The sequence below is a fragment of the Microcaecilia unicolor genome, chromosome 8 (genome assembly GCF_901765095.1).
Source record: "Microcaecilia unicolor chromosome 8, aMicUni1.1, whole genome shotgun sequence".
Taxonomy (NCBI): Eukaryota; Metazoa; Chordata; class Amphibia; order Gymnophiona; family Siphonopidae; genus Microcaecilia; species Microcaecilia unicolor.
In genome coordinates this window covers 26,706,028-26,732,697 of record NC_044038.1, presented here as the reverse complement: position 1 = coordinate 26,732,697, position 26,670 = coordinate 26,706,028, and the positions used below count along the sequence as shown (strand labels likewise).

Below are 26,670 nucleotides of genomic sequence, written 5' to 3'. Positions count from 1 at the left end.
ACTTTTCTGTGCTACAGAAATACGGTGTGGATGGCTTCTTTGGAGAAGCGGTGAGCGTTCTGTATTACTGTGGGTGAATGGATTACAATCTGATCCTTTTAACATTTGTAGGGGAGCACACCAGGGATGCCCATTTTCTTCCCTTTAATTTGTTCTTACTTTGGATCCCTTGATTAGAGACATCGAGGCAAAACCGAAGATTCAAGGCATTCATTGTAAACACTCCAAATTTAAGATCTCTGTATTTGCTGATGATCTATTAATGCATATAGCCAATCCCTATACATCATTACCAGTTGATGGAAGCATTTAATGAATTTGGAGATTACTTAGGTTTTAAACCATGACTATAATGAGGGGTCAGTTCCTTTGAAGTAGGTGACTCATTCTTTTAGGTATTTAGGATCCAGTTGTCCATGCGCCCAAAGAAACTAGATCATTTGAACATAACTAGACTTTTGGATTCTACAGCCCAGATATTACATATTGGATATCTATTTCTCTTAGTCTACATGGTAGGATTCATTTATTTCGCTATAATATTAATCACTCATAAGGAGAAGAGCCCCTGATTTGTCACTGCACTGAACGTCATCATTTGTTGAGTTGAAATGTACCTTATTTTTCTCTAAACGCCAGGGTGATATTAAGACAAAGCTTCACCAAAAAGAACAATGGTGGATCTATTCTTTAAATGTGGTTTGGCCACAGGTGTTAAATAAAAAAACTGAATGGTTTGCTGGTGATGACAGCAACCAGAAGCGAGTGTATAAGGTGTTCCTGGAAGAAGACCAGTTGGTGTCTTTTTAGTCCAGGTGACATTTGGAAGTATAAAGCACTTGTTGGAAATTAATATTCCCTGAAGCAGTCAGTTTAGCTGGTGAAACAAGGGTCTTTGTTGGGACTGTATATTGAGTTCTGCATGCCTGGATTTTTGAATATGATGAAAATGCAAGATAAGTGTATTCCAAAGAGCACTGCAGATATCGCAAATTTTTCCTAGTGCAGTTTGTATATAGAACATTGGGCGTATTCAACTGTAAACCCACATTGTTTAAATGTTGAAAGAAGAAGTTTTTTTTGTGCTAATGATATTACGCAAGACAGCGTTAAAGCCAAATGTGTGTTTAGCTGTCACTTAAGTTTGAGGCTTTTTTTCTCCATCTGTGATGCTGTATATTGTGGGTTTTCAATGAAACGCTTTAAAGGAGATTTTTTGGCACCATATTTTTGAAAGCTGTGCTGTTATTTTTCCACATACCATTAAGGCAATGAACCTCACTCCTAAGCCAGGGTATATGGAGTATGATTGTAGTCTCTAAAATTTACAGCTGATGCTCACTGTAATACTTGCATTGTATATATATAAAAAATAAAAAAAAAAAGACCGCTTCCTTCTGGAATTCATAAGATGTAACATGAATAGGCAATTTATCCAGGTGAACTTGGAAGTTATTTTTGATTAAGCCATGGCACCCAAAAAGACGGGAAATATTTCTGTATCTTTCTGCCACATTTTCTTGGTCTTGGACTGCATTTCTTGATACTTGAGTACCTTCTCTTTCCATGCAATTCACCAAATAATCACTTGGGATCGACACCTCTATAGTCAACGCCGTTCTGGTGTTTCTCTTTTAACACTATATCTAGTTTTCTTGCAGCTAGCTTCTTGTCAGTCAGGATGGGGATGTCCCAGGTGATCATAATCTCTGTTGTCCACAATTCTTTTTGGGTCACAATCCCAATGCTTTTCTGGTACACTGATGTTTTGTAATGCTTACAGAGTTTCCATATATAGGGACCCTCTGTTTATCTTGCATGCTTTTTGACTGTCACAGTTTTTGTTCCCACCGCCTCCCTTGGGAGGGTATGCCAGGCCTCAAATAAGAGATGTCCTAATGTGGCGACTCTTTCCTGGCCAGAAGAGAGACAGGTTAGATAGAATTTCTACAGAATCCTTGGATAAAGTGGTGTGGTTGGTCTACTTTAAAAGGTGATAAAAAGAAATAAAACCAAATAAAGAAAAATAGGATTTAAAAAGTTATTCGAGTAAAGCATTCAAAGGCCAGAACCTTCTTCCCCAAGTCAGATCAATCAGCCTTGTCAGCACTTTTGAAGGATGGAAGATTAAGTATCAAAAGGATCTAAGAGTCGCTCAATATGAGATGCAATGGAGTCTGGAAAGGATAATGGAAGCAAAAGTGCTGGCTCCTGCTCCAAATCAGATGTAGACAGTACAGAATCTATAAAGTCTTGAAAATCTGCTCTCTCTGGAGAGGGGTAACTCCTGTGGAATGGAAAAGTACCTCTGAAGGCTCCTGGTAAATGATGTCAGGCAAGTCCTTACAATAACTCTCAACAAACTCACTGAGCAACTTTTGTAGGAACAAGTGTGGTTGTTCTGCATGGGGAACAGGTAGAGACCAACACCACAGTAGAAAGAGAAATCTGTTGCACATAGGGCTGTGCGGTCATGGCAGCTGAACAGATCTTGTGCTGTGTCAAAGATTGGGGGAGGGGAGGCTCTGTGCTGGAGGAAAATGAACTGTGCCAAGGATGCAGCTTTGCACAGGAATTCAAGCGCTGCTCCTGGCTAAAGGAAATACTGAACTGATGTGCATGCACTCTTCTAAAGTAGAACTGAAAGGAACAGATGCAGCCAATTTCCCTACTGGCTTGGGCAGTTGGTGGCTGCATTACAGGCCTGGTGAACTTAGCTTCTCTCTGGACAGCTGCAGTGTGGAGATCACCATGCCCAGAAGCTGAAAGTCACCGGAAGATTTGTATGCACAGAATTAACTCTTATCCTCTTGCAAGAGATGCTTCTCCAAATGGTAAAGTTAATTCAGACCAACTCTTTTTGCTTTAGGAGACATTTGAGTGCAATGTTTGCTATCTTCTTGAACATGGTCCGGACCCAAACAAAGCAAACACTTGGAATGAGTATTGACATTCTGGATCTTTCTGCCAAAGGCAAAACCCTTTTTTGGCAACTACTTTTTTTTTTTATAATAAAAGTAAAAAACAAAAAAACAAAAAAAAAAAAACCCCAAAGTAAAATTCTTCTTGAGAAGGGAAAAAGTGAGAGGTGCCACTGTAAATAAGCAAATATGTATTATAAGGAGGGAAAACTTTGATTCACATCCATTCACTACAGCAGAAATGAAATTAAGCTGAGGAAATCACACATGCTCAAAACTGCAAACTAAAATTTTGAGCTGTAGGCGAGCATTCTGTCCCTGCACCATTGGATGACAATATCCACTTGCACACTTGACTCAATTTTGCTTATCAATGGAAAAATATAAACACACAGTCTCATCAAAATAATAGCCCAAGTAACATTAAGAAACTAAAACCAGGAGTAGCACTACCAGATATTGCCATGTTAAGGATCTAGTTTTGATTTCCAGGTCAGATCTTCCATTCTCAGGACTAAGGATGGTGTGCAGCAGTAGTTATAGTGTGAGAGGAAGGGGTGGGGGCAGAGGAATGTTTCTCAGCCACTGCTCAATGGCAACAACCTAGTAAGCCAGATTAAGGGCCCATATTATCTGGGCTATAGAAGCAGCTGTGGTTTTGTGGTGTCTGGTCTAGAATTGTCATTGCAATGGCTGGAAGAAACTGGTTGAGTAGACACCTAGAAGAGTCATCAAAATGTCTCTTTTCAAATACTTCTCTCTATTATATCATCTCTCTCATTTTTATTCTGCAAGTGAACATTGCCTTTGGCCAAAACAAAAAAATAAAGACCAATAAACACATGAAAGCAGCTATAAAATTAGCTTTTAAAAGAGATACAGCTAGAATGTTTGAGACTCACGTCTGAGATCATTGATGATAGCCATAGGTTTGATGATGTTGCCAGAGTTGGAAAGGGCCTGTGTAACATGAGCCTGCATTGTACACATCATACAAAATCCTTGCTCGTGACCTAATAAAACAAGAAAAACACAAAGTCAAAATATTTCCCATTCAGCAAAATAAAATGTATAACCTATACCCAGCAATTAGTATCTTATTACTTCTGAATGAAACAAACTGAAAATAGACAAATGTGCAGGAAAGAAAGCAGAATATAAAAGGAAAACGAACAAGTGTAGAATCAAGTGGCAACTTAAGAGCACATTTACAAACATGCCCTCTATCAACCTTCCTTCCATCCAGGCTCCTCTTCCTCATTACCCAGTCAGCTACCCATGCATCGAGTACTCTCTTCCTAATAACTGATCTCCTCTTTTTCTTTCGCCATCCAAGATCGTCTCTCCCATTTCTTCATCCTGTTCTCTCTCTGCCTGTCCACTACCCCAGGTTCCGTCTTCTTTCTCCTCAATGCCGAGTATATATAGCTGTCTCCATATCTTTTCTGTCCTCCTCCTCCTCCTGTCCCTCAACCTGTTGAGCACTCGTCACCCTCTTCTGATCCCCGGGAAGGCATAGGAGCAGCACTAAATGTCACCTCAACCACATAAGACCCATCTTCAGGTAGAAGCTGAACACATTGTTCTAGAACTTAGCCCACACCAAGGCTAGCCCTGTGCAGCATAGAAAAATGATGCACTGTTAACCAATGCTTCTCCTTCTGGCCAAAAAGGGGGCAGAGTCAAGAAGGGGCGACAAGACATGCCAAGTCAAGTAACGCTAGGGATCAAGGGTAGAAACATGTTGTACCTGGAGATCAGGCTATAGCCATGAATCAGGGGGATGGAGACATGTCCTGTGTTTCTGGCCCATCAGCAGCCCTATGGCCTTCCCTGGCTCAAAACCATTAGTCCCCTGCCTATGACATCATGCATTACAGACAAATTAATTAATGCAACTGCAGTTCTTTCATAAAACGTGCTAAAAAAAAAACAAAAACCATCTGTCAAGGAAGAAATAATCCAGGCTCAGAAAAGCACTCTTTAAAAGGTGAAAGATTTGTTCACATTGGAGAGACTAGAGAATTTAGAAAAGCACTTAAAAAATAGATGAAAATGAATTAAAATATGAGACATATATTTGATCTTTATGCTTGCAGGATTCATATTTTGAATGTAACTCTCCATATTGTTTTAGAATTTGTTTATCCGTGTCTGTGTGTGCATTTGTAATTTCTGGCTTGTGATAAAAAACTACAATAAAATGTTTCAACTAAAAAAAAATACATAGTGTAAAGATGGATGGTATTTTATTTTTATCTTTTAATGAAATAATGGGTTCTATGTTTCTTGCACTGTTACATGTGACATTTTCAGCAGTCTAGTGACTGCATATCTAGGGGAAAAATAGTAGGCAATTTGTATATCGCCCATGTAACAAATAGCTCCCAGTTATTTAAGACCCTGACATGCAAACTTTTTAATACATTTTGTAGACCTTCAAAAACAAAATAAAATTATTAGTTCCAGTTATATTTATTTCCTTCAAAACTATAAATATAAACTTAAAGGGTGAAAAAAAAATGCCCAGTCCTGTGCACGTTATAGCAATGTGGTGCAGGAGATTGTTGTACTTAAGACTCCTGTCTGATAAGACCAGCTATGTCCAGGCACACCAACCCCTGAGAGAGAGGTAAGAGTGCAACTATTACTATAGGTGTGGTGGCACCTCCAAAAGTTAGAGCTTCCAGGACTAGGCCCTGTCCAGCTCTTCAGGTCAGCAAAGGCTCTGGTGTTGCCCAAGCATGTCATCTTGAGCAGTGAGATTCTATAAAATGGTAGCATAAGGGTTTGGGGGTAACTGTATTCAATTTCATAAATAATAGACTGCAGGGGTACCTTACACAAAATTACAGCAACAAGGAAGCAAAGCAGGAAACCCAGACAGGGTGGGCATCTGGTCTGGTATGATTAAAGGAAAGAAAATTATCAGGTAAGAAACAATTTTCCCTTCCTTGTCATCAATACCAGACCAATGGGCTGTCTCGTCATGTTCAAGTGTACAGCGCTGCGTACATCTAGTAGTGTTTTAGAAATGATAAGTAGTAGTAGTAGTAAAGCAGTCACAGCATTAGAGTGGGAAAGTAACATCACGATGGAGGAAAAACAATGCTCCAAAAGGACAAAAGAAACATCGGCGAGGACACCAAAGCAGCATCCTAACCCGCACCAGGTAGAGACACCTAATGGTCTCTGTCCGCAAGAAAAAAAAAATAGAATCCTCAAAAAAGAAAAAAAAAAAAAAAGAGAGAAGACTAAAGCACCTAGAATGAAGCCAGTGCCCAGAGTCCAAGAGGAGCTTGAGAAAAAAAGCTTAAGGAGTTTCTGAAGGTCCAGAACAAGAACTGGAACCCCAAGAACCAACTGAAAGAAAGTCTGGGAAGAGTCCCGTAAAGAAACGGACTCATACAGACTCCAACGACATCACTTGCCGAACACGAAGTCCCAGAGGAGGGAGCCACATACCACTCAACAGGTTGATGCTATGTCGAGCCGCAACCAGAGTCACAGAGAGGGGAGTCTTGAGCTAGAACCCAAAGGAGCTGTAACTGACTGCCAAACCAAGGCTGGGGGGGGGGGGGGGGGGGGGTGGCCTCATCCTGCCCAGGACGGCAGGAGATGCCACCAACCAAAATGGAGGTATACACTGCCAACTTGAACTCAGCCAATCAAAGAAACGGGAATCAAACGAAGAATCCCCCAAGAAAAAGGAACTGGGCTGCAACCCAGTATCCCGCACCCTCCAAAGAGAAAGGAGATGAACTATGTTCCGAGGCGGCAGCAAGGCACCATCCGGAAGACTGAACTAACTATTACAACCAAAAGGTACTGCAACACCATCCAAAGATGGAATCACTTCAACTCCCCTAAGTTGGGCAAATGCCCGTAGAAGAGGAAGAAACCTACTTGCCCAACAAGGACGAAGCCCAGGCACTAAGCAATGGTCAACGGTCTATCCCAAAAATAGGAAAAGAGCCCCAGGCCAAGAGCCAGAAAACGTAGGACCGTTGCCTGTCCAGACACCCGGACAGCAAGCCAGTGTAAAAAGCAACAACATACCATCTACTGGGACAGCATTCTGGCTCATGAGCAGGGAGGAGGCAACGCCCCCACCTCCAGGAACAAAGGAGAAAAACTCACCTGCAGGAGAAAATGGAAAGGAAGTGACATAACACATCTGGGAACAGAATCTGCTTGAGCCTCCAAAAGGGAGGTATGATCGGACCCCAGATAACTGGCAAAGAGAGAGATGTGCCTGGCTCAGAAGGAAGCCCAGCTCACAAGGCCAAGAACTAGCGAAGGACAGTCTCCCATGACAGTCTGGGAAATACCGCCAAGAGATCCAGCTCATTCTAACCAACCAAGAAGTCAACTTGACCTCTAGAAAAAGAGTAATGCTGGACCTCCAGAGATGCAGCAAGGTGCCACATCCAGCGAAGGAAAGGAGCGACATCCAGAGATGGATGAAGCACCGAATTCCAGAGGGAGTCAGGCTCGACTTCTAGAAGGGAGCAAGGCACGATCCCCGGAGAGGGAGCAAGACCGGACCTCCGGAGAGGGATAAAGGCTCGACCTCTAGAGCAGGGGCAAGTCTCAACCTCCAGAAAGGTAGCAAGTCTTTGACCTTGAGAGATGCAGTAAAGTTTGACCTTGCGGGAGGGAGAAAGGCTCGACCCCGTGAAAGGAAGCAAGGTTTGACCTGCATAAATAGAGCACAGTGCAGTGTATACTTAGGACTGCTACGGAAGTAGAAGTAGTAGGAGAAAGGCCTGCCCTCCCCAGAGGGAGCAAGGTCCACCCTTCCGAGAGGGAGCAAGGCCCCACATCCAAGTAGGAGTGAGTCTCTACATTCGAAAACAAAGGCGAAGGAACTAAGCACCCCAACCTGAGAAAGAGTCATGTTAAGGAAAAAAATAAGGCACTCCGCTCGACCTGCCACGCTCAAAAAACAAGCAAAGAGGCTACGTTCGAAGAGGCCAGGAAGAACACCCAAGAGAGGCCTGTCCAGCAATGACTGCACCAAGGTCGTCCAACACAGAGACAACCATCCCAGTGATAGAAACCCTGCCTGGCCTGTAGAGACCAGGTAGAACTCGACCTCAAGAGAAGGGGCGGGGAGGGCAAAGAACTCCAATGCAGTGAGCAAGACAGACCCCGAAACAGCGACCTGGATCACTGAGCCACAAACCGGTAAAAAGAAGTTCCAGAAAAAAAAGAAGAATAGACCTTAAAGAGTGAGCCAAGATGCCCAAACCAAGAAGGAGTACTCCATCAAAAAGCACTGTAGTTCCACCTGAGACCGAACGGGCGCTACAGGAAAGGCCAGTTGGTGTAGAAGCCAAGAAACAAAGAATCCTCGGAGAAAGCCATGCGTCTGCATCCAGAAGGCAGGGTGACACCCAGAATGGCTCAGAGGTGGGCACACTCCCAGAAAAGAGAGCAAGACCGCCCTCAAAAAAACTAGTTCAGTGCACCAGCACACTGGATCTCTCAAATGCAGCCTAGTAGAGCCTAAAAATCAAAGACACCCAAGCAGGAAAAGCCAGGCAAACTAAGGCCCCAAAGGCAGGAGAACCAAGTGGCCTGACCCATGCTAAAACGCTGAGAAAAAACGGAGGTGGAAAGCTCACAGAAGAGAGGCTTGAACCAGCCCCAGCAGCTCCCGGGAACCCATGCAGAAGGAGCCACATGCCACAGGAAACTGAAGCACCGTTGTGGTGACCCCTCCCCACAGGAGGACCGCACCAAGAGGTACAGAGGCAGCGCAACGGCTGAAGCAGGAACATCCGAAAGGGTACAGTAAAAAGCGCACCCTGCCCAAAAAAAGAGCACCATGAACAAAGCAAAGCTGCCCCCAAAACAATGCCTTAGAAGAGAGCACACCAGAACCTAAGAAATAGGGAAAAAAAAAACAGGCCAGACTATGTTAACACCAAAAGCAGAAGCCAACAAACCGCTGTTTGTATTGACTGGAACCCTGTAACTAAGAGTCCAGAACAGCCCTGGGATCAGGTAGACATAAAATTGGTTTTGTTTTTTTTTTAACGGAACGGGAGGCTAAGCAAAAAGAAACAGCTTACCATACAAGCACAGAAAGCCTGTCACAGCTCACATTACAAGCCATGAAGAAAAACATTTCAGCTTAGCAGACAGAATACCAGTCTGTAGTATGTCACATCCAGATCCGCCGAGCTACAAGGCTCCAGGCGGAGGGGAGGGACCTAGAACAACTAGGGTATCCCCGAGCTGGCAGGTGAGGGACCCAGGACCACTGAGTATCACTATAACAGCACCCAAGACTGAGTTACCAGCACACCACACCCCTTGTTCAACTGTCCCCAAGCACAGCCGGGGCAGCAGCTAGCCAGCAAGCACCAAGAAGTGCTGCATCTCCATCCACCATCCGCTAGGACAGAAAAATACTGAGCATTCCAAGCTGCACGATACATTTAAGGGGCTTGGAACTATGTTTTTTCTCTGTCTCCTTCCGCTGGTGGATGGACATAACCCATTGGTCTGGATTGGTCTGGTCTTGATGGCAAGGAAGCAGTAGATTTTCACATCTTCCTCTATTCAGATATGCAATCTGGAATCTGACCTAATGAAATAATAATTAGCTATATATCAACACTCTTCAAATCTTTCCTCTAATGAACTGTGTTCAAAAATATGTTTAACAAACTGTGGCAACCGTTATATAAGCTTGTTGAACATTTATGTTCATAAATGTTATACCTGCCAAAAATGGCAGTTAGGTAGTTCACTCTTTGGCTCTCTCCATGAGCTTCGAGGTGCTGAATACCAAAATAGAGTGATGTAGGGCCACCATACCATGCTTTTGAGTAAGAGTCTGTGAACATGTGAGCCTAAAAATAAAAAAGGAAGGTACAAAAAGCAAACATCACCCAGGATGCTGTTTTACCCAGTAACTACCTGAGTGAGGGCTTGCTCTCTGGAGCAACAGCTCAGTCTTTCCTTTGCAGGGAGAAAGATACAGAAACCCAAGAATGAAGAATCTCTTGGCATACTGGAAAAAAAGGGCCAACAATGGCAAGGATTTTAGTGGGTAAGCTAAGTAACAGATAACCTTGCCCAATACCTGTTAATGCACTTGACATGACATAACAGTGTTAGAAACAGCAAATGAAAAGAGTAATTTGGAAATCAAACATTTTTACATTCAACTTCACCTAAGAATTCTCCATTTACTCAACAACAATACTGACTGGATTCCTCTACATTAGTGATTCTCAACCAGTGTGTCACCAAAAAGTTTACAAATTAGATACCAAGTCTGTGCTTTACCCAAGAACTACCTGTGCCTGCAAGCTGGGGAGAGCAGAGACCCAGAGAAGTCAGGTACTTGAAATTCCCATTAACTGGTCCTTATTTTTACTTCGCCACTACCCCCAATGATAACTAACGCCACCAGCCTCAGCTAGAAATATTGCAAATTGGCTGTCAGCTATTCATAGGTTTTGGGTAGCATATTTGCAGGCTTTTGTATTAATATACAGGATCTGGCAGTGGAGGAATTTTGTGGTGGTATTACTGAGGTGATGCCAGAATTTAAACATATATTTGTTTTGTATGACAAGCTGTTAGGGAAACATCCCTAGCTCTATATTCTGTAATAAGGAAACGTTTATTGATGTTTATACCCCCCCCCCCCCCAAAAAAAAAAAAAAAAAAAAAAAGCTTGTTATACCACTTCAATCTGCCCCATCTGCTGGAGGTAAAGAAATACTGAAGAGTTCCAGGCTTAACAGCTCTTATAGTAACAATGTCACTGGAAGAGTTCAGTTTCTCTACCTCCATCTGCTGATAGGTGGGACACAAACCATTGGTCTAAAGTGGTCTAGCAAGATGAAAATGAATATTAAAATCGACTTTTCACAAAACCTTTGCAAGTACATAAACATATACATACATGTTTTGGAGTGCTCATGAGAAAGCATGTAGTTTGCAAGAGGTGGTGTATAAGTTAAACACTGTAGCGCCGAATTAACGAAACAAGTATTGCCCAGATTTTGGAGGCCAGCTCCAACACGATGTGTTTGTTGCCACTTTAGACTAATTTTTTCTGCTGGAAAAAGAACCTTCTGTGGCGGAGCAATTCCATCACCTATAGCTGCCAAAGCCAAAAAAAAAAAAGAGAAAGAAAAAATGAAACAAAAAAAAAATTTAGTTTAAATACAGGAATTTCAAGTTATACTCTCATTTTTATAATATTCTGCCCCTTTAAGAAAACAGATTTGTACTGATGCAAATAAAAGTCTTATGCCATAATTTACAAATGATGAACAGTGTCTTCCGAAGCCAGTCAGGTTTAAGGATGCTGCAGAAGTGTTGGAAACAGAACACAGCGCAGAAAATGGCACAATTTAGGTGGTCCAAGCCATCATCAGAATAGTACTGAAGAGTTATATTCTAGAGCAGTGACCGTCACTATTTTTTGAGAATGGACCATTTAGGCAAAACTTCAGTACATCTGGTGACAGCTCAGGCTCTCAAAGCCAGTGACCTAAGCAAAGGGGGTTTCCATTCAATGATGCAGCCAATCTTCTCTCAAACTCATTCCACCAAGCCTATCTCTCCCATACATGGCTCCCTTTAATACTTTCTCCTCAGTTCCTCTTCCCGCAATACACACTTCCTTCCAACCAGTCTCAACTTCCATCTGCCTCTCTTACTAGTCTTCATCCTGCTTCCACCCCTACCACCTTCTAAGCTGGTTCTTATTTCAATTTATTATTGCCTCATCTTCTCCAGAGGTGAATATGACAGAACGGCTGTTTTGGAGTTCAGGGAGACGTACTTAAGAGTCAACAAGAACTGTCACTCGTCTCATTGGCTTTTCAATGAAAAACAATGTACCAGAGCTTCAATAGTCCTCAAAGGTGGAGGCACCATAAGATAAGGAGGGAGAAAAATTCTTTACAACAAATTTTCAGTGCCACTGAGTTTTACAATGAGACGACACAGCCCTAGAGGAGATAGAACAAAGTTACCCACCTGTAGCAGGTATTCTCCGAGGACAGCAGGCCAAGGATCTCACAAGTGGGCGATGTCCTCCAATGGAGCCCTAGTGCAGATGCTACCCAGCACATTTCCAGTATATTAAAGCATTTTAATTGACAGTGAAGGGTATAAGCAAGGATGAAACATAGAGGTAAGAGAGTAAGAAGAGTTAGAAAGTAAGGTGACTAAAAAATAAAGTTGCATATAGATAGGTAAGAGAATAAGAGGAGTTAGAAAATAAGGTGACTAATTTAATGAAAGGTGCACGAGGTCAGAGAGACGGTTAAATATTATCTCAGCTAGGATAGGAGTGGATAAACATGTCCTGTTGCAGTATGTGCAGCCCATGTCACTCCTTGTGTGTGAGTGAGACTAACAAGTTAAGTTACTTCTTCCATTAAAGGCCTGGTTGAAGAGCCAAGCTTTCACCCGCTTCCTGAAGTAATCTTGTATTAAGCAAAGCCTTTCAGGTAGTGCATTCCAGAGTGTGGGGGCTACTCTAGAGAAGGCTCGCTTGTGGCTATCACATCGGGTACCATCTTTTGGAAAGGGTATGGTTAGTGATAGTCCTTGAGAGGACCTTAGTGTCCTTGATGGTGTGTAGAGGATCATCCTATTCTTCAAGTACTCAGGGATGTTTCCTTTAAGGGCCTTGAAGATCAGACAAAGTTTTAAATTTAGACCAGTATTGTACTGGTAGCCAATGAAGTTTTTGCAAAAATGGAGTGATGTGGTCACGTTGCTTGCAACCTTCTACAAGTCTTGCTGCAGCATTCTGAATCAGTTGGTCTTTTTTCCAGACACAGAGATGTAAAGGTATTCAAGCAGGTTATGTGAAGGGCAAATGAGGGGATCTAGGGCCTTGCCCTAACACCAGATGACAAATCCTCTCCATTTAAGTGTGACACCTCTTAGTAGAATCTTTCCTGGAAGTCAGCAGGATCCTGGAGACACCCTCAGACAGTTGAATGGAAGTAAATTCTACACTCTCAACAACCAAGTCATAAGGGCCAGGGACTGGAGGTTGGTATGCAGAAGAGATCCTTCATTCTGTACAATGAGGGTCAGAACATTCCAATCTCCAAGGTTCTTTGGAGGACAACTCCATAAGTAGAGGGAGACATACCTGCCTCGGCTAGTAAGGTGCGATGAGGATCCTGTTTGAATTTCAACAGAGTCTTCTTTAAAGAGATACTGGAGGACATGCATCCGATGCTATCCTGCTGTGGGACTTGAGTGCAGAGCAGAATCAAGGAGCCTTGTTGAGGTGAGTTGCAAAATGATCCACCGAGGGGGATATCTTGTGGGCAATGTCCATGTTGAGAGACCACTCGTGCATATCCACCTGGCAGTTGTCTCTCTCTGCCAGGTATGTGGCCCTGAGTACCATGCTGTGGCTGATGGCTCAGTTCCACATCCCAACTGCCTCCTGACACAATGAGTAGGATCCCGTACCCCTTGCTGACATGGACAAACAAGTTACATTGTGCTGAGTTAGCATAATTTGGTTCAACAGCTGATCCCTTTAAGCCTTTAGCAACTTCCAGATTGTCCACAGTTCCAGGAGGTCGATTTGAAGGCCACACCCAGGGACTCTGGTCCATTCAGAAGACTGAAGCCCATCTACATGGGCCCCCCACCCCAGACTGGATGCATCTGTGTTAGAACTTGTTGGGGCAGAGGAATTTGGAATGAAAATCCCAGAGTTAAATTGGCCGAATCATCCACCAGAAGAGGGACTGGGCGAACTCCAGTGTAATCGTGATGAAATCCACCAGGTTCCCAGAGGCGGCCTGCAAATGAAGGCACGCATGGGAGTGACATGCACTGTGGAGGCCATGTGGCCCGTTAACCTCAACATCTGCCGAGCTGTGACCTGCTGGCTACGCTAAACCTGAGTGGTGATGGCAATGAGCATCCACCTATGCCTGAGGCAGATAGGCTTCAGCTCACACCGGGTCTAGCAGAACTCTACCTACAAAAAACAAAACAAAGTTTCTCTGACTGGGTCTGTTTCAGTTTCACTCTTCAAAATTTCCATATTTCCATCAGAGGGAACACTTTTACTTTTGATTTTTGTTGTAGAGTTCTGGGGGTGGAAGTGGATAGTTTACTAACTTTCTCTACTCATGTAAAATCTTTACTTAAGAAATCCTTCCACACATTGAGAAAATTGAGAATGATCCGGAACTATTTTGAATACAATACAAATATCACTATTAATGGTTATACAAAGACACTCATTGGATGACTCAAGCTTATTCTGAACACGGCAGCACAACTGATTTTTCGGCAGATTTGCATCAGCCACTTTGCTGATGCTGAAGTTGTGTTGGCTGCTAGATGAGGCCACGGCACAGTTTAAACTATGTATTACAGCGTTTCAGATTATTTATGGCATTACACCACCTTATTTATGTAATATGGTGGAATTTTTACATCATAATTCTATTAATGCCATTAAACATCAATCAAATGCTAACATTTTCTTTGCTCCATTCTGTTAGATTAAGGAAGTTATTTGACTCTTCAGAGATCTGCCTGCTAAGGAATTATCAAGTATTTCAGAAAACTCTTAAAACTTTTTTTCAAAAATTTTTTTTTTGGATAATATGTAGTAAGTTGTTGAGCTTTTGTTTTATAAATTTCTTTTTAGGCTTTTAGCTTTTCGTTTATTATGGAAGTCCTCATGGTTTTAACATCTATCCCAGAGTTATGTCTCTGATTCTTATTGTTATCTGTAATGAACTAAAATATTGGTATTTGAGGATATAAGAAGCCCTACATAACTCCAACTGTTGGACTAGAAGCAAGTGGGACTTGGTGTAGTTGATAACAAACCCTAGCAGCTCCAATACCCAAATAGTTTTCCGCACCGATTCCTGAGCACCTTCCTTTGATGTGCTCTTGACCAGCCAACTGTCCCAAATAGGGAAGCACAAATTTGCAGCATTGCTATGCAGACAGACTACATACAGCTAGGCATTTGGTAAAAACTCTGGGAGCAGACATGAGGCCAAACAGCAGGATGCAATACTGGTAGTGATGTTTCCCCACCAAAAAATCTGACATATTTCCTATGACTGGGATGCATCTGAATGTGGGAATAAAGCATTCTTTAAGTCCAGAGAACATAGTCAATAGTTTTCCTGAATCATTGGAAGAAGGATGCCCAGGGAAATCATCCTGAACTTTTTTAACTCGTCTTCTTGGGAATGAGGAAGTACTTTTGAGTAGAATCCCTTCCATTCTTTCCCTGGTGAAACGGGCTCGTCCTTATGAGCCTTCAAAAGGGAGGACAGTTCCTCTGCAAGCTCTTCATGGTGCCGAGACCTGAATTTTGTGGCTCTTGGTGGGCAATTTGGAGGACGTTGATGCCAATTTAGGGTGTAACCCAACCAGACTATTTGCAAAACTCACCGGTCTGAGATTACAAGGGGCAACCTTTCTTGTAAAAAAAAAAAAAAAATTCATCCTCCCTCCCAACAGTAGATCATCTGGGATGGGTGCACGGGTGCTTTTATGTCTGCTATGTTGCCAGCCAAAAGTACGTCCCTTGCTCAGACTGGGGAGCTGGCTGAGTCTTCTGATGCTGGGAATAGGAGCAAGGCGGCTGGGCCTGTTGCCGAGGACGGGAGAAAGGAGTATATCTACGCCACTGACAGTAATAGGCAAGATATGAAGGCAACAGGAGGAGTGGGCTGAGAGAGACTTGATGATATTGGTTCTCTTCTTAATGAGGTCTAATACCTCCTCAACCTTGTCCCCAAAAAGATTACTGCCTCGGCACAGGACATCCACCAGCTTCTCCTGAACTGCTGGCTCAAGATCACAGACACGCTGTCATGAGAGTCTGTGAATGCCAATATTTACAGTGGAGAGTCTGGACACCTTGTCGAGTATCAAAAGGGCCCATGCTATATGCTTTCTGCACTCCTTCTGATTACTGGCTACCTGGTGAAGCCGTGCGGCCTGCTCCAACTTGAGGGTATCTGCAATCTCTAGCACAGTACTCACCAAGAACTTCGTGTACAGCTGGTAGGGCTGGATGAAGGAAAAGAGCATTGAGCCCTGAATAATAAAAAACAAAAAAAAAAACCCACACACCCCCTTTCCTTCCAAAAGATTCCAGAGTACAAACATCATTGCATGGGGTAAGCTGAGGCACGGTTCCTCAAGCTTCTGGCTCTTTTAAAAGCAGATTCGACCATTGTGTGGCAACTGTGGCTTCTTGAAGAACCTTTCGGATTCTATACTTGCCTGCTTAGGGACAACCTGCACAAAGAAAGAAGTCTCCCAATTCCTCATCTGTATGTCTCTCAGGATGTTGTGAAAGGGAACTGTTACAGCTTCCTTGGGAGGATGTCCATGAACAGTGTCTCAAACTCAGCAAACTAGTAATCATGAAGTCCGAGTCTGTGCCCGTCTAGGCCTGCTGCAAAGTGAACCAGGTTCAGAGTGAACGTGCTGAGGAATGGGGCCTCTCCCAAACTCCAGGGTAGCTTCCTTCCCCAATGCGCTAGAGGGGGGGGGGGGGTCACTGCATCAGTTGGTGTCAGCCCCGATACCCCATGAGGTAGTTGCGTCAATTACCTCCGCACAGGAAGAGTACGTGTCTCCAAAATGGGCTACAGCAGTTCCACAGTTGGAGTAAGTGCCCTTGATGTTTCAGTGTTGCACCATCCTAGGAGGCACCCCAGCTCCTCCTGCAGCATGCCCTGGTTCCTCGATGGCAGGCACCAGTAATGGCAGGGCCTGTGCCGGTGTACAGCCAGCCTGCAAAGATGTCTGTTGAGAATTGGAAGCATGGTACCGGCTTCAGGGAGACTGATGAAGCAGCATCACTTGAATGGAGGGGGAGGGGTCCTCCTGCCACCAATGCTTCTCAGGTGCTGGCAACACCGATGCCCTAGAGCTCTGGGTACTGTGCTTCGAACAGGACGATATTAGTATTTTTTTTTAGCCTTTGTTCGATGCCCAGTACCAACAAGGGCAAAGCAGAATCCACACATGCCCTTGGTGACAGGTCCAAGGATGCTCAGTCTGGACAGCTGCTACTGACACTTGACGTCGAGGCAGGAGGAGACCTCCTCAGCACCGATGAGCCACCAGAGTCTTATGCAGCTCCAGAAGCCATGGGGATTGATGCTCTTGATACCAATGATGATGTATCAGACTTTTTGAACTAAAAAGTCTCTTACACACACAGTCTCTCAACTTTTTTGTGTTCTTTTCTGCATTTTAGTACAGAAAGAACAACAGTACTTGACATGATCAGCAAAGGTTTAGTATAGTAGCTTTGTTTTTCCTTTTTTTTTTTTTTGGGGGGGGGGGGGGGGGGGGGGGGGGGGATAACCTGGTCGAAGTTCAGGTCTTAAAACAGCCGAGAGCCACAAAAAAAAAAAAAAAGCCAAAAACCTAATAAAAAATACAAAAGGAGAAAAAAATGTTAATATGAAAAGTATCTCACGCTACTCAAAAAAAAAAAAAAAAAAATAGAAGAGGCAGGATGGCAAAAAAAATGAAGTAAAACTTTAAAACTTGCTATCACAATGAAAGACGCATCTAGTCGGCTCTACAGAGAAAGTGAAACTGAGCGTGCAGCTTGCGCATGCACGGTGCGGTCTACCAAAAGCTTCTTTAAGACACTGGGAATGCTGGGTAGCATCAGTATTTGGGCTCCATCAGAGGACGTCACCCACTTGTGAGAAACCTATGGCCTGCTTGTCCTCTGAGAATTAGAATAATCTTTATTGTTTTAAATCAATTAAAAAAAAAAATCAATACATAATTCTTAGCTTCCTTAAAAAAAAAAAAAAAAAAGGACTACCAAGATAAGTTTTACATTAAATACAAAAAGCAACTTTAAAAACACACAAATGGCACACACAAGAATTAAATAAATAGCCTGGTCTATGTTTTGCCTGATGAAAGCTTTAAAAAACTTGATATTACATAAAAATGTGATTTTACATTAAAAAAAAAACTTACACGGATCCTTTTGTACTGAAGGCTTTGGTTTTTCTGGTACAGATGAGCTAGAAATAACTGTAGCTCCAGGTACTGGTCCCAAAGAAATCTTGTGTTTCGGAACATCTGTCAGAGATGACACTGCACACCAACTTGCAGAACCCGAGTCCATGTCTCCAAGAGAAGGTGCCACAGAGTCACAAGGCTGGTTCTGGCAAGTTGTAGGATTTGAAGACTCAGACACTTTGTCAACTATAGTCATGGCTCATCTCTGTAACAATTCAGGTGAAAAGTTGTAGTTGAGAAGCGTGAACACTACAAAATAAACGTACCCTCAGTATTCAGCTGTTAATGTAGTCTGATCATTTTTTTTCTTTGTACCTATTTGGTATGCCGATGTATAAGGAATCTAAACTTTACAAGGCAGAAAACAAAAGGGTATAGAAAACTGTAGGGTCCTATCCTCAAAAGAATTTAGAATCTACAAGTTAAAATAGTGTGGTGCATGTGTTGGTCCACTTTAAAGTTAATACACAGAAATAAAGCCCAAACCCCTCCCTTCCACCAATGATACCTTATAAAATTGTGATAGCAAGATATGCCCCCAGATTATTGCTCATGTCTCCCTTCAAACTGATAGTCTACCTTTTAGGCTGTCTCCTTTCAAAAGTGCTCAAAAGACAAGGTAAAGCAGACAGCCTCTAGGCAAGTGAGAGTCTATTTGCTATGCCTTCTAGTAATCAGGAGTACAAGCAGTCTCTTCTAAAGGCTAGAGTAAGCTGTAGAGACACAGTGCAATTGCTTTCTGCAAAAGGATAACATCCATGCCGCTGTACTGTGTCAATGATTATCCACCAAGCTCTCTCTCTCTCTCTGCGTGTGTGTATATATATATATATATATATATATAGATAGATATAGATATATAGATATACACAAATACATGAAAACTTTCAAAATGTACCAAAGACCCTTATATTTTTCATCTTATTTTCTAAAGTGAATGAATATAGGATGACTTTACTTGCTTATTTTCCATGTAATACTGCCTATAAGTTAAAGGTATGTTCATTTCTGATCTGAATTCCTTCTGGGTACATGTAGGCAAGTTAACCAATTTCAGTACCAGGAACAAAAGTTAACATTGCCCTTCCCTACCTTTTAAGATGCTTTTACAAAGTATCCTGGGACCGCAAAATATACCATCACTTGGGATTCAAATGATAGTTGTTGGCAATTCTCTATAGCTCTATAGTATGGCTGTAATATGGTTTGGAACCAGGCTTATATAAAAGAAAATTAAGTGCCTGACCTAAGTGTCTCAGCTTTAGGATGTAAATTAAAACAATTTTCAGCTAGAATTTAGGTGCCTAAGTTTTCTCCTGAAAACAGTCTTAAATTCAGGTTTGATATTTTTGCACCTAAATGAGATTTAGGTTACTGTCCCCAACCTGATTCCTCCCATGTTTCAGGAATCCAAATCATATGCTAGGCCAGAGGGAAATCATTTTAATTTAGGAAGATCTAGGTAGCCAAGCCAAGAAACTAGACCTTTTGAATACTGGCACCTTAATAATTTACCAATATCTTTATATGCATTAGTTTAAAAATAGACCAAGAAAATGTATCTGTAGACAATTGCACTGAAATAAAATCAACTACCACTACACAGCACAAACTAATTGCTTTATCTGCTTAAAGAAAATAAAGTATAAAAACTATAGAAAAAAACAGTTTTTATTAAAACAAAACGTATCAAGCTACAGTAAAGGAAGGTAGGTGGAGATATGCACACGCATGTGGGGGGGGGGGGGGGGGGGGGGGGGGAATTGACACCCAAATTGAGAAAGAGGAGAAACCCTGCTGAGAAAACCTCATCTCTTATATGAGGACTTTAAGAACTGCTACAAACTGAAGTTCACAAAACAGAAATTGATCTCCAAAATATACAATACCTCCTTACAATCACCTTACAGCCCTTTGCCAAGGGAACAAATCAAGCTTTGTTGGGGAAGCGGAAAAGACAGGGGAAGAGAAGACAGTGAAAAGCAAAAGAGAGAGAGGGTCCAGTAGTATCCTCCTGCAAGCTTGGACTTCCAACTCAACTGGAACCAAATCTCTACTGGAAAATAAATTTTCATTTGCAGTCACCCAAATCATTTGCCCATTTGTAGCCTCCTTCTTGTTTACATCAGCCATCACAGTGCCAATGCTTTACCAGAATCCACCACAGAACTTCAGCTTCCTCCAGATCTGATAATTTTGCCTCAAAACAGGTCAGTAGATGCCACTGTAAATGGCTGAGACAACAGCAGGAAAGACCACAGGTTTAAAAAGACTGCGGCTGAACAGAGAAAAAAAAACACAGAAATGTTGAAAAATGAAGGCAGATAAAGACCATATGGCCTAATCAGTCTGCCCATCCATGCCACTTATCCCTTCCTCTCCCTTAGAGATCCTCTGTACTAATCCCAAGCTTTCTTGAATTCAGATATAGTTTTCGTCTTCACCACCTCCACCAGGACATTGTTCCACATATTCACCACACTTTCTGTGAAGCAGTATTTCCTCAGGTTAATTCTAAGTTTGCCTGTAAAGTCTGACGGGATGGCTTTGTTGTCTGTCCCTAATTTGGTTAAAGTACGTAATATGGAGAGTAGGAAGTGTTCCTTTTCTCTGGGGTAGATGGCTGAAACGGCACTGCTTAAGAAACACTTAAAAGGATACCTCTCCCCTCCCTCCAAAAATAACCAGCTACCTAATGGGATGGGACGGGATGAGCGACAGCTGTATGTATGGTTTTTGTGTTAGCTTGTGGGGGGGGGGGGGGAGATTGATGTGGAGAGGCTATGTAATTGTTGTTATATATTTTTGGGGGTATTTATGACTTTTTACTATGTATGTTTTTATTGTGATCTGCTTTGGATAGAAGTGGAATATGAAAGTTTAAACTATTACTTCCCCTTTCATAGCTAGTACTGTTCAAAGTACTTAAGTAAAAATAAATGTATATGTTAATACTGCAGTAAAAGTACAGTGGAAAACATTAAAGAATTTACTCAAGTAAAAGTAAAAAAGTTACTTTGAGTACAAAGTAAAAGTACCTCAACTATAATGAATGTGACTATTGTTAATGTTTTTATCCCAGCATCTTTATTGCTCTTCAAGTCAATCCAAATTGCTTTTAGTAAAATTAAATTTTTTTAAAAGACCGTCACTCATATGGGTGTGCTTATGAGTCATTAATCCAGCATAGCTAAAAAGATGTTGAACTACACTAGCAGGAAGTGGCTTGTTTAGTCCGATAAAAAAAAAAAAATTCCTTCAAATCAAGCCAGGTTGCAACATTACTGATGTCTTCTGACTGGGTCTAAATGGTTTGATCATGGGAATCTCTGAAACACTTGACCTCTGTATAGCAAAGAATACTTTATCATCATTATTATCATGTCATCATCTGCATTAGAAGTAGTGCTATTTCATCACTTGCATCTTCATCTTTGTCATCATCATCATGCTGTTTAACTACAAAGAAAGCTTTCACAAAGTTGGAATAATTGTCGGTCGTTCTAACAATTTTTCATCTGATGGCAAACTCTGAATATCTTCGAGAACTGATGCAAGAACATCAAAATGTGTGGGAACCCTTCAGTCTTAAGACCAGACAAGGAGACTTCCTCTCTAAAACGCTATTGATTCAGTGGACAGTCTCCCCAATGTAAAACTTTTCATGGGATGACCAACAGTCTGTTGCGATACAGGCCTATATGTGTACACCAAGAATTGCTAAAGCTTCAGCTTTCTCTCTACTTTGAAGTGACTCAACCGATCATTGATATGCTTGTGCTTGGTTGGAGACCAGTAACCAGTTCAATAAACACAGGCAACTCTACTGCTCTTATTGGTTATATTCACTGAACAGCAAAATTTAAGATGAGATGATCTACTATTTGTGCAACGAGGTTTACAATAGCAAAATCCTGTTCCCAGTTTTGCTGTTTTGTTTGGTTTACTGAGAATTTTCATTTACATCTCACTCCATGTTTACTTTTTACTGCAATCAACAGCTGTAACTGAGTAAAAGTAGTAAAAATTGGTGAAAATATTACTTCCTGTACTTCTTTAAAAGTAAATGTGACAAAACTTTTACTTCAGTACAATAACTAGTTACATTTACTTAGTTACTTATAGAACAATGTTAACTAAATTTTGAATCTCTTCAATTAAATCTCTGTTCACTTCAATCTGTGAAGGAGGCCTGCATAAATCATACCAATGTAAACACATTTTTCATTCCCTCTTTCCAGACTGACCCACAGTGACTCTTCTCTGACCTGTAGGTCCTGTAATTGTGCGGCTTTAATATTATCTTTAATATATAATTTAATATATAATGCCACTCCTCCTCCCTTTCTTCCTACCCTGTCTTCCCTGAACAGATTATAGGCCAGTTTAGCTACATTCCAGTTATGGTTTTCCATGAACCACATCTCCATAACCACCACTAAATCCAAATCAGCCTCTTCCATCACTGCAATCCAGAAACTTATTTCCCATACTACAGGCATTTGTATACACTACTTTGCAGATGTCCCCTTTTCCCACGTTTGGGTACAGGTATTTAATGCTTCACTTACCTGGGGGCTTTGATCAACAAGCCCCACTGATTCTAGTTTAAAGCCTTCTTCAGTAGGTTAGCCAGTCTGTTGTTGAACACACTTCTTTCCTTCTTTGATAGACGGACACCATCCGTGCACCCATTCATTCATTCCAGGATGCCAACTTCTCTGCCTTGACCTTTACCCTCTACAGGGAGGCTTGACGAGAACACTAACTGCGCACCTGTCTGCTTTACCTTCTCTCTCAGAGCCATGAAGTCACTTTTGATACAGCTAGGTATTTCTCCAAATGAATCATTTGTGCCAACATGGATGAGCAGCATTGGATAACAGTCATTAGGCTTGATGAGTCTCAGCCAAGTGCTCCATAACATCTCAAATCTTGGCACCTGGCAAACAGCACACCTCCCAAGACACCATGTCTGGTTTGCAGATGGACACTTCTGTACCCCTCAGAAAGGAGCTGTCAATCACCATTACCTTCTGCCTCCTAGTGGTCACTGATCCAACAACTTTGGAGATTTCAAGCTTCAGTTCCTCCTGTCCCTGGGATGCTCTCATCTCCTCCACTTCCAGGGCTGAATATTGGTTCTTCAGTTTGAGGGCAGGTGGACTCATGGTATCAATCCTTCAGGGTCTTGTAATTTATGTCCAGTTGTTCTCTTTCAGTATGCTTCTTCCCCACTGCTGGAGATACTTGATGCCTCATGAAGAATTTCATCGATGTACATCTCATTCTTGCAAATACAACTCAACCTTCTACCTCCTCTCTCAGCTCTTCTTCTTTCATGAAGGATTCAAGCTGCAAACATCTCACACGTGGAACCAGCCCCTTTCCTTGGATCGTGTATTTTGTCTGCACAGAGGCAGAAGCCGTAACTGGGGCTTTACAAGTATTCACATCTGTTTAAAGAAATGAGAAACAGAAAAAAGCACTACCAAAGCCTCTACCTTTTCCTCAGCTGTTCTGTAGGTTAAAAGCAGCAGCTATCTTCTTTTGTGCAAGATCTAACACTTGGAAGTGTAGAGACTTCAAAAGAGATTAATTAGGTCACTTCTCCTTTTGAAATGGAGGTAAAAACCAAATCCTAGAGTAATCAAAGAAGCTCTAAAAAAAAGAAAAATAAACTAAGTCCTGTCTACTGAAACTAGGAAAAAAAAAAAGCAACAGTTATCCTAGAAATATAAAATTAGAATTTAAATCTTAATAAATAAAATAAAACTACAAGTATATATAAGCCTCATCAACTTAGGCAAAACCAGTCACACTGTTCAACCAACCTATGGGTGCATGAAAGCCAACAAGCTACACCTGCAAAGGGTGTCTGGCAACCCTAAAATATGCAGAACAAAAAGGATAGGCCAAAATGAGGCAGTTTTGAGAAACAATTCCTGAAGTGTGTCATTCTGAAATAATATAGTAATAGATTTCTACAGAAGGGTAGTAGAGATTATAGAAGTGGAAATGTAGAGGACACACACAAAGCTACAGTGCTTTTCAACACTAACCAAGAAGTTCAGCTACAACTCGGATATTCACCCTGATGTCCATGTGGGAAAGAAACAGTCTGACAGACTACTGGGTCTTATAATATCCAAATATTTTGAATGCACATATAACCTCTGTGTGAATTTTCTGTATTATGGTATATATGTCCAATAAAATTGTAAGAAATGCGTGTAGGATTATTTCAGCTAGAATGAAAACCTCCATAGTTACAACTCTATTTAAATATCTGGGGCGCGGGGGGGGGGGGGGGGGAGATAGTGTAGTGAGCTGCACCTCTAATGAATTTACAGTAGAATTAAGAGATCTGTTCATGCAGATGGTAAGTAAGCTGTTAATGGAACACTAAAGACTCCCTGCTTTTGAGACCATTTCCACAATTCAAGCCTTATGTGTGTGTGAATGCATATCAGGGGCTAACTTATAGGACAAGGTTTCATCAATTAATTCAAATCTGAAACAGCCTATACAGATGTTCCTCCTTTGTGCATACAGGGCAAAATCTCTCTCTTTCATATTCTGTACTAAAGTAAAACAGAATAGTGAATATTTTTTTCATGTATTCTTACATCTGAGAGGGCTAAATTGAATTTCTCCCCAAGGATCCTTTTTCCAGTCACAGAAAGATGTAGCCCATCATTACAGTAGAGCCTGTTATTTCTCCACGTATTACCCCATGCTCCTATGTATCTAAAATCTTTACACCAAGACTCAAGCCACTTATTGAAATCCACTGTTTTGCGTAGTCTTTCCTCTCCCTTCCACCATGTGGGAATTACTTCAGAAAAAGTCACAGTCTGAACCAAAGATTTCAGTCCCTTCCCAAGCTTCTGGAACACTCTCTGTGCTGTAAACTTGCTATTGTTGGTCAGGTCATTTGTCCCCAGGTGAATTACAACATCAGTATTTGATGCCTTGCTCTCTTCTCGGATCACTTTCAGTATTTGGTCAGTACATCTGGTAGCTGAAGATCCTGGAAGGCATTTCACTAGGTTGGAACCCTTTAACTGTGTTCCTCAGTTAATACCTCTGATAATGGAGTCTCTGAGCAGTAAGAGATTTCTGCTTTTCGCCAATCTGTCATTGTTTAGGGGATGTTTCTTGGGTTGTGCTACTTTCATTGCCTCTGGTTCCACTTCTTTTTTCAGCATCAAAATGATGCAGCGCAGCAAAAGAATTTGACAAGGGCAAAGCTTGGGAAAGTGAGTGCTTCTCTGTCGCAGATCTTGCTGATCGCCAATTCTATAACGAGCCCTCAGGGCCAAGATTCCATTATAGAAAACTAGCACAAGCCATCATTAGTGCACCAAAAATGTAACGTGCCATCAGTTAAGCCTACCATAGACACAGTTTAACTGCTGGCGAATTAATGCAGCAAGGGCATGCACAGCTTACAGGGTTGGTGTCCCGCACATGCCATGTCCACTGGCACACCCCCTAGCGCTTACATGCCAAACCAAGTTATGTGCACCTATACTGAACAGCACTTCATGCACTTATGCGCCTAACTGCCAATTTTCTCAGCAGTGACGCACATAAACAGCAGATCACTGTAGGCACCAACTTACAGAATTTATGGATTGTAGTTCAAGTATAAGGCAAATTTACTTGCTAAAATAATGAAAAGAAACCCATCTGTGCAATTAATATGTTTTCATTAGGATTTAATGAAAATAACTGATACGTCACTGAATTTCTATGTTATAAACAACAAATGGAGAGGGAGGTGAACTGTCACAGCATACACCAATCTAAACATTCTACAGTCATCAACACACATCATTTATTTTTCCCTGATGCTTCTATTTACCAGTATAAATAAAGCATTTCAAAATTCAAATATAGATGTACCTTGAATTTAATTGTATTTGGACATTTATACTCTTTTACCACAGTTACTCAAGGCATATTATAATGGATAATCATAATACATTCTCACCTCAATAGCAGATCATACAATCTACTAATATACAAGTCACTTGGCAAATATTTCGCAAATAACCAGGTTTTGAAAACCTATCTGAAGTCCCTAACAGATAATATAAACCTTATGAAACAAAGTAATGAATTCCACAAATCCAGGCCACTACCTAATATTGATATTTACTACTGTCAAGTGGAGGTAACACTGGCAAAAAGATTTCAGTGTTTGATAAACGAGAATAGTACACAGGACCCTGGGTAATTGGGGGAGGGGGCAAAAAGAGTCCCTCTTCAACGATAACCCATCCACCTGCTCAAGCACATGCTGAGCAATCCCCTGGATTCTCTAAAGGTTGTTCACAAAGTTAGGTGCAAATTTGGGTGTCAAGGGCAGATGCAGGTGCAAATTAGGTAATGAGGTGTCAATTAATGTTAATTGGCAATAATTTGGAACTTCACACAATGCTCTATTCTATAACATCTGTGCCTAAATTTCATAGTGAACAATTCAAAAGGGGCGTGGCTACAGGATAAGCACAGGCGGATCAGAGGGCATTTCCAGAAGTTAGGCATGATGTTATAAAATACTATGAACTGCACGCCTACCTACCATAAATTGGGTATTGGCAACTACACCAGGGTTTGACAGGCATAAATGCTGGTACCCAGAGTTAGGCATGAAATCCATGCTAGAATAGTAGTTTATAAA

At 41.7% G+C, this 26,670-nt stretch overlaps 1 protein-coding gene across 1 annotated transcript in view; it reads right to left on the bottom strand.

The window, feature by feature from the left end:
* The window catches only part of USP42 (ubiquitin specific peptidase 42), a 143,813-nt gene that overhangs the window by 99,062 nt on the left and 18,081 nt on the right, over positions 1–26,670 (bottom strand). Inside the window, 3 exon segments of the mRNA XM_030211676.1 lie at positions 3,824–3,934; positions 10,852–11,052; positions 17,934–18,183. Of these exon segments, the coding sequence (XP_030067536.1) occupies positions 3,824–3,934; positions 10,852–11,052; positions 17,934–18,174 (553 nt within the window). The 5' untranslated portion in view covers positions 18,175–18,183.